The sequence below is a fragment of the Pterocles gutturalis genome, unplaced genomic scaffold (genome assembly GCF_000699245.1).
Source record: "Pterocles gutturalis isolate BGI_N339 unplaced genomic scaffold, ASM69924v1 scaffold286, whole genome shotgun sequence".
In the NCBI taxonomy this organism is placed as follows: Eukaryota; Metazoa; Chordata; class Aves; order Pterocliformes; family Pteroclidae; genus Pterocles; species Pterocles gutturalis.
Window position 1 is genome coordinate 32133 of NW_010102620.1, and position 9008 is coordinate 41140.

The 9008-nt window shown below is 45.1% G+C and overlaps 1 protein-coding gene across 1 annotated transcript in view; it reads right to left on the reverse strand.

Annotated features, from left to right (window-relative positions):
* Positions 1-9008, reverse strand: part of FRAS1 (Fraser extracellular matrix complex subunit 1) — a gene marked incomplete at its 5' end in the record, with an annotated part of 95622 nt that overhangs the window by 31171 nt on the left and 55443 nt on the right. Inside the window, 4 exons of the mRNA XM_010086335.1 lie at positions 625-762; positions 1248-1362; positions 4021-4137; positions 6669-6847. Coding sequence (XP_010084637.1) covers positions 625-762; positions 1248-1362; positions 4021-4137; positions 6669-6847 — 549 coding nt within the window. The remainder of the gene's footprint in view (positions 1-624; positions 763-1247; positions 1363-4020; positions 4138-6668; positions 6848-9008) is intronic.

Genomic DNA, 9008 nt, shown 5'->3' on the forward strand with positions numbered 1-9008 from the left:
TCCAGGTAAGGCGAGGTAACATGCTACACCCTCCTCTGACCTGTGAAACTCCTCTTGATGAACAGAACTGCATCCACCACGTACTGCCGCTTCATCACACAATCCTGTGCATCAACTGGTAAACACGCCTGAAGTTTGTCCTATTTTCCCCCTCCACCTCCTGCTCCAGATTGTTACTCCTCAGACGGCAGAAGTCTCCTAATATCCTGGCTAAAGTGACTCAGTTTGCACTCATCAATTCTCATCTCACTCTCAAGGGCTAAACCCTCAGTGCAGCACAGATCTCAAGCAGCGGAGGGAGAACAGCTCCTAAGCACAGAGCAGCAGATTGGCAGCTCGCCCAGCGCAGCACCCAGTATTAGCACTGGCAATGTTCAGTGCTGCTATAACCCCATAATTCACTGAGTGTTGCTACACTGAGCCCCAGGGGAAAACCTTGCTGAAGTCGCAAGAAACGTGTGAACTCTTGGTACAGTTCCCCACGACGCATTGCCACGTCCTTTGTATTGTTCCTGCCTCACACCCTAGTAAGGATGGACATAACCGTGAAGTCATGCCAGGGCTGGAGGAAGACCAGCAGGCCAGCTACCTCCACAGCACTACAAAGAACGTTCAGCTCCTTACCCGCAAATGAGAAGGCCATGATCTCTCTCAAGTGAGGAGCTGCAGTCGGCGGACGATAAGCAATCTTGCCGTGGTTTATATCTGCCTGGGTGAAATACCTGACTGGGGAGAGAGGCCTGTCTCTGTGCTCCACGACACCTAAGGAGACAGAGAGCTCAGTATTAACAGGAGGAATCCATTTCATTTTTAAAACAAGATACCAAAGGCCACAGCTTCTTTTTCTCTTCCTAAGTATTTTTTTTTTTTACATTTTCAGTGGTTCCTGAATGAGTTGGATGGTTGTAACTGCACCGAGGATGGGTTCTTAGCACATGAGAAAATGAACAGAGATTCCTCACTCAGTCACTTCTTCAAATGCCTCTCACTAGGGAGGTGGAAAGAGAAAGCCACAGAGTGCAACATTCAATATATTCCAGACAAGAGTAAGGAAATGGTCTGAGCTCTGCGGCTTACTCCCGAACAAGTACAAGAAATCAGGTTCAGAAACAAAGTGTTTAACAGCTAATGAAGGAGGCCCAGCAGATTAACAGATGCCTCCACAGAATGACTCTCTGAGGGAAAAATGAGATGTGCTCAGAAAGCACGGCAACTGGTTCAGACCGTGTTTGAATAGCTCCACTTGCCTTGGCCAGGAAGGAGAGGGACAGTCACGTTGAACAGGATCTTCTCGCTGGGAATCTCCGGGTCTACAAAGGAGAGGTGATGGGGCTCAATCACTGTCACACGGTCCTCCAGCACCTCAATAAACACATCAGACCATGAGCATCAACGCCAGAGACATGGGAAGATTCACCCAGAAATGCACTGAAAGAGAATGTGCTTTGCTATAGTTAAAAGTAAGAGAGTCTTTGAATGTAAAGGCCTAATTCTGAGACTTAAAAACCGACAAGGGACAGCTGGGCTGAACCTTCACCAAGACTCTCACACTTGTACAGAACAAGGACTAACTGGGATGAGATTACAGAGGAGAGGAAAGCTTCACAACGAGTAACATTTGCTAGAACCTAAACTCACTTTCAGCTCTTCTGTAAACCAAACCAAACGTGTAACACAGAAGCTGAGTACTATCCTGCTCAACCATACAGGTCCACCTCTGTTAAGTCCTTTCTGGAGAATCCGAAGGGGCTTATAAACCTATGAAGAAAGAGACAAACACCTCCTCCTACATGTGACTCTGAGCTTAGCCCCGCTTTCAGGCTGTCCAGGAAAGCAGCAGTGTTTTTAGCATGCTCTGTCCCCTGCAGATGCACAGGAGAATCTAATTTGTTCAAAAACAACCTGGATGAAGAGATAGTTCACTGTCTGCATAGTCTTCTGGTACAGTCTGATGTGCCTGGACTGTATTTGCCTTTTAAAAGGAAATCCTGATAAAGACTCCAAAGCTTTCCCTTTTGTTTTAAATCTATCTAAAAATGTCCTGATCATTCCACTACAAGATTATCACTAGTCAATGGGCAATGAGTTGAAGGAATTATGGTGTTGCACGAACAGACTTAAGTGGACAAAGGCAGTTAACTTGCACGTGCTCATGAACCCAGAATTACAGCCACGAGAAGTCACTGAATTGAATGAAATAGTTCAGCTGGGTATGAAAAGCATCCAGCTCAATTCATGATCATGAACAAAGTCTGAAGAGAACAAGCTAAATTAAGGATAGGAGCAATTAATTCCTAGATGAATTCTTAGATGTGAAAGTGTCACATATCTAACTGGAATCAGAAGCCCCCAAGTTTACTCCTGATACCAGCACTGCTATATACAGCTCTGTATAAAAAGGGCAAGCTGAGTTAACAGTGGTCTGCCTTTCCTACAGCCACTTTGGGAAGGGAAGGGGGAGAACCTCTCCATATGCTTACAGAATTGTCCCTCTTCTTCACAAACCCAGTGTCAGTTTGCATCCAGCTAGAGCAAAGCTCAGGCTCCTTCTGGCAGTGTGGGGGGAAGAGGTAACTTGATTGCAGAAGAAACGGTACAGATATTATATCCAGCTTAACCACCAATGAATCACCCAACTGCCTCTGACCGTCCTCAGCAGGACACTCCCAGGCAAGGCTACAGCTATGGGAAGACTTGATGTTTTGTGCTTGCTCTTCAGCTGAGAAGCCAGGCTAATTCTGAAGGACTTTTAAGACTGATGAACAGAACTCAATCACGCTGATGCAAGGAAGTGCAATTTTATGATGAAAAGATTTAAGGTTATGGTTGCTTCGCCGTTGCCTCCAAGGCCTATTTGTCTCTCCCAGAGGTAGGGCTTGCAGGTTGTGAGGCACCCCTGAGTAAAACCTATTTTATGGCACTATTGAATTTTGTGGTGTGTAATTAGCTATAAAATCCAGCACCGCGTGGCTCAGTCAGACACCTCTCCCATCAATTTTGACAATAATGACAACAACAAAAAGTCAAGAGCAGAAAGATACATCCCTGGCTATTGCTCCAAGTAGCAGCCTGAGCATGTTTTACTATTGCCTGGGAAAGGTCACCACTGTTTTAAACCCTGACAAGGCTGCTGTGTCATGGACTTCTCATTAATCCCTCTTCCACCATCCCACTCGAGATCCTTCCCTGCAGAATCAAAGAACAGGAGACAGCAGGAGAAGGAAAGGGGAAAGCTGGACTTCACCCACATCTGTGATGGGGACACACGGAGAAGGCAGGCACCAAAGCCGGAGAGCTCACAAAAACAACTCTGAACTTCGAGGTCACCTTTTCAATGAACACAATCAGGGAAATAACTACATTAGAGAGACCACTCTTACCAAAATGGTTATTCCCAGAGTCTGGGATGCTGCACGAAAAGGTAATTCAGTTCCACAGCTGCAGATATAATGGGCTCATCTGAATGTTTTACAAAGACATTATATATATATATCTCCTGATGTCAGAATGGTGGATGAAAACTTCCTATTTTGAGTGGGCTACAGTCCTGATAAATGAAGTTTACAGTGGAATTACTGGCAAGATCTTTTCACTTCACTCTTCCTAACCCACAGTTTTTCACTCTTGCCATTTTTAATAGCTTCTCAGGAACGCGTGTTTTCAAAATGCTAAGAATTCCAGAAAAAGATGTTAAACATATTTTCTCTTTTTTTCTCTCCCTCTCCCTTTCAGTCTATACATTCATCACTTCTAATACTGAGTTTTTCAGCCTTTTATGGATTTTCTCTCCCCCCTCCAATCATTTACTCTTCTAGCCCGTTTTTTTTTCCCATTTCTGCTTCAGCTACCAATCTGGTGCATACACCCTGTCCCTTAGATCTAGTTCAACCTTCGAATCAAGAGCAGTAACAGGGACAATAGCAAACACAGGAATCAACACTCCGTGGTTACTGCTCTACGCGAGGTTCTGGAGAGAGGGAATAGAGAAACCATCAGCCAGCGGTGCCGGCTCAGACTTACAGCCATGTGCAAAGAGGAGCCGAGGGAAAGCTGAGGCGCTCTGGGCGTCTGCGGGAGAACAGCAACGTTGAACACGTGGCTTTCCAGGCTGGTGTGTGCTCTGCCAGAGCCAGACACCTGGGAAGGGAAGATCACATGAATAGATACCTGACAGAGGACACCACTGTGTTTCTAGACCAGTTTCACACTCTCCCTGTCCCTTCCGCCTGGCCTGGGAAGGCCAAGACACACTCTTCCACCAGGTACCAACCCAGGGCCTTTAAACGGCAACCAGTTTCTCCGCTGTTGCCTCTACAATCTATAAACAGTTCACCTCTTTATTAATATTTAAAAATATATCTGCTTGCTACTTGCCTACCCTTACCTATTCACTCCTGCTTCCCCCAGCCACTGCCACAGTTTTGCTGAATTTCACTCCACCTGTCTGTATGTCTTAGCGGAACTCTTCATCACAAGAACAGTAAAAATAATGGGTTTTGAAACCTTCCTCCCACCCTCAAAACGACCACCAGTTGTGCTGACAAGGTGAAAATAACTGGTCTTTTAATAACGGCACTGCTCTGGCAGTGACTCCCTGCCATCCCAACATCTTCCAAGACAGGCTGCGCTCGTGTTTCACGGAGACCCGCAAAGATTTGCCATACACCAGTGTAACAGTGAATTTAAGTCAGCTGTATCTGACTCATAACAGTAAACCTGTAGTGACATATAAAGTAAATACTACTAAATGTGTAAGAATTCAAAGGACCAAATCCATCCCTCAGAGATAACCCTGCAATGTTCACGGCAGTCCTGAGTGAGCAAGCACCCAGAGAAATACAGCCCCCTTCCCTGTCAGACTCAGCTACAGATTGATCTGTCGGTAGGGATGGGAGCCCACACTTGGATTCAACAGAGCACTTTGTGAGCAAGAATGGACTTAAACACACATTTCATTTGAAGAAAATGCATAAAAATGCATTTTTATAAATGCACACTCTGCTGAACGGAATGACATTATTTTAGCCATTTGTTGGGCCTGTTCTGAGTCGCTGTCATCTGAAAGGTAATTGCCAAAATACTGATGAAAAGAACACGTCGGCTTTTTCTGAGATGCTCCACTCCACAGTTCCAGACTCGGATGTGTTACGGCCTCGTGGTGTGACCCGGGCAATCGTGGCTCCCTTTCTCAGCAGAGCTTGCCATACAATTATTGCCACTGCTCCAAGATACTAAAATCAAACATTTAACTCATGCAAAATGCATACTTTACAAGAGGAATGTAGCAATTAAGCTAAAGATTAGCTTGTTCAACATTGACACTCACAAATTCCTCATTATCACTTACGTTAATTACTTTAGAAATAAACTTTAATTGCCTCTCCGGTGCTACAATAATAGCTTCTGACTTGTAAAGCAGATGTAACAAATACTGCACGCAAGTGTTCATGCAGGCTTAGCATTACGAGAGGCTGTTAAACCTTCCAAGCAAACAGCGAGGACCTGTCTGAGGAATTTTATGGCCGTTAAACCTGCAGGGAGGTGGGATTTATTTTAGTATCACATCTGCTGGGGAGTATTTGTACCTTTTTGTCTGTTTGCAAGGAGTACTCCGTAGGAAAAATTAAATTCCTAGCTGAGGGACTGCAGAAAGTAGGATGGCTGCTTGGTTTTGGGGCTTGCAAAACCAACTATTTTTAAAAAAGGCACTCAGAAGGTTCTTGGAGTAAATATTACAGGTTTTAGGACAGGACAGTGTATTTGCTATGCAGCACCAAGGGATCAAACCTCCTGTCTGAAGTGCAAATGGGGCATCAAAACCGCCAGGACATGAGCTGCATTAATATCCCTGGACCTACCTCCCCACTCTTCCCTTGTCCCCTGGGGCCAGCCTCATCTCAAAGAAGGGTGGGGACAAGAAGGTAGCAGGTTACAAGAAGGATGGGAGTTCCTCTCTGTTACACTGCCTCTTCTAAGGATTGGCAGGTAAAAAACATCTCCTGTTCTGATATCTTCCCCCAAAGCTACCCCAAGCACATCAGCAGGGTGTCCCCAAGGGACAATCCCACCCCACAGGCAGAAGGCCAGTGGAAAAGGGATCACTGCCACAGCAAGGATCAGTCTCTGGACACACTGTGTCGTGCTGATGGGCTGTTACAAGCCTGCTGGCTTTATCCTGGGGAAGTTACAAGTGCACATCTGTTTGCCCGTTCTCTCTGGGGAGCCTTGATCTCAGACAGCTCTCCTGCCTAGAGAAGCCAGCAGGCACGAGGACAACGTCACAGCTTTTCTCCAAAACCCTTTCCTCCCTGAGATGGAATTGTTCTACAGAAAATTAGGTTGGCTATATAGAGCTTAAATGTTAAGATGCTACTTGAATGACAATTTTCTCCAGATTTACAAAATGGCCTGGGATTTGATGTCCTGAAGGTTAATGCCATCACATGAGGCTCAACGCTGAGGGTAGCTGGCTGGTGGGCTGACTCCACAGCCACAGATTAAAGCCTGGGGACCCACGTGCAGCAAAAGCTCTCTACGGCATGAGTAAGAGTCTCCCAGGAATACAGTGCTGGGTTGCATCCACAGGATCCAGGGAAAGGCAGGCTGAGTCACATCACAGAAAAATGCCAGCAGAGATGCTGCGTGACCCCGCTTGTGAATACGAGTACCTGGAACTGGAAGGAGTCACTCTCGACTTCAGATCCAGAGTGCCTGTACCATACAATGCCTTCGTTGATGTCCTGCTGGGTAAAGGAGGTTGTAGGTGAGGCTGCTCTTCCATCAGGCAAAAGCTGCCAAGAGTCTGCTGGGCCATCTGCTGGCATTGGAACCAGGAGCACCACTTCACCTGGGAAAGCAAAGATGAACAGCCAGGGCGCAAAGGAGGAACAGATGCTTTTCCACTAACTAACGAGCATCCAAAGACAAATATCTGCCAAGTTTTAGGTTTTTTTCCATCTAGTGTAACTGGCAGAAATAGCAGCAGGGCTCCTCAAAACCACTAAAGGACCTTGCAACGTCCCCCTGAGACAGGGAAATTTTCTCTCCTATTTTGGCAAAGGGCAGATCAAACCGTGCAAATACACAGAAGAAATACACGGTCAAGCAAAGAACAGCATCTGCAACTTTAAACTCCCAAAATGTCGTTCTGCTCCCTGACCAGCCCATTTCAACCTTGAAACGTGCCCATCCGATAAACTGAGCAGAAAAACAGCCGCAAGGGACACGCCTCACTTTCTGGGGCTCCTGTGAAGGGACAAGAGAGAAGCGAGACACAATCGGGGTTAAAAAGCATTGCAGCAGACTATCCATCTTCCCCTCAAGGGTACAACTTAATATCAGAACACAACATATTATTTTTTTCAAGGTCAGCTCTTTTCTAGCTCTTTAGGGTACTTACTATGCCAGAAAGTGAACAGAAATCTTCAATTGAAAAAAAAATTGAACACAGCCAGTAAAGACCCTCTATATGACAGGCTGTTAGGAAGCCTGTACGCCCTGGTTTGTAGCTTCTGCGCCAAAGAGTATGTAGCTTTTGTGTCTCTAACATTCAGCTTATTTCTGATTTTTGTATTAGATTCTCAGCTGGACTGAAACATCACTGGCTTCGTGGCAGGTACGACAGAGAAGAGCAGGATGGGGGCACATCCCACTGTTTATCAGCTTTCCTCACACACACCTGCAAGGGCTGGGTTTCGATGGCGTTATGGATGTTCAAGAGGCTTTAATCTAAGAACATCACTAATAAAACTGCTCAAAGAGCCAAGTGCTACCCACCAAGAGCAGGGTATCAAAACCTTGCTCATCAATTTCATTAGTGAACATTTTTCCTAACCACACACATAAACAAAATCAAAACCTGACAGAGAGCCATAGTATCAAAATAAATGGCTTATTTTTCTATTTTACAATGTAATTTACTTGTTTTGGAGTTAACATATAATCTGCGAAAAAATTATACATTTCCCCTAACTTTACTATTCCTGCCTACATATAATTGAGCTGCTAAGTAACTTGTTAGTTGTATATTGTGCTTTGCTACGAGCCTCTGAAAGCATCCCGTTCAGAAGCCACATGCATTACAAATCCCTTCAACTCTCCATACAGCATTCATCATTCTGTTATGCAGAATACCTATTGTAACCTCTCCCAGTTCACTTCCCAAAACCACCCTCAACCAGTTAGAGTAACAAAAAAATAATTCAGCAAGCTGAAATGTCACACTTCCATTTTATCATCCAACTCTACGCTAATATTCCCTTATCAGCGCCCTCATTACATTCCTCATCTCACGCTTTGGCTCCTGGGAGTTCACCACCTTCATCTTTCACGTGATTTCTAAAGATGCTAATCACACACCCAGAGGAGTTAGGGCCTGGGAGTTGTTTATCCCTCCCAAACTCAGAGAAGAAACAATTAGAACATACAGCAGCTTTAAACAAAATCCATGGTTATGAGTCTTCTTATAAATTAATAATTTAACTTGATCAGAAGGAGCAACTCTGTGATATTTAGTTATGTAGTTTATGACTAGCATGTCATTTGAAATATTACTTTTTTAAAATACAAAAGCACCTGTTGATAGGTTACACACACGAATGTACAACTTGGGGACACACACAATTTACTGACACACGTGGAGACTCTACAGCTGCAATTTCCAGAGCTGCCCAGAGGATGCCAGCACTGCGGTCTCACTCAGTTTAAGGAGAGTGGACACTTGTATCACTTTTCATTGGCTTCAGAAATTTCATCCTCTAAGAACATAGGTCACCCGGAGCAGTGATAACAACACCTACTGATACAGAAGTGAGCATTTTCTCCATGTAACGGAGCTGTGCTGAGGCATCCTGTGTGCTGGGAGGAGAGCCAGGGAAGACAAAGGCACTGGTTCTATTTCTAGGGACAAAACAAGAGGTCCAGCATCAAGGGACCAACTGCTCTCCGGTGTCCAACTGCAGAGAATCGAATGAAGCCCTGCAGAAGGAGGACAGAGATCTTCTTTCCCT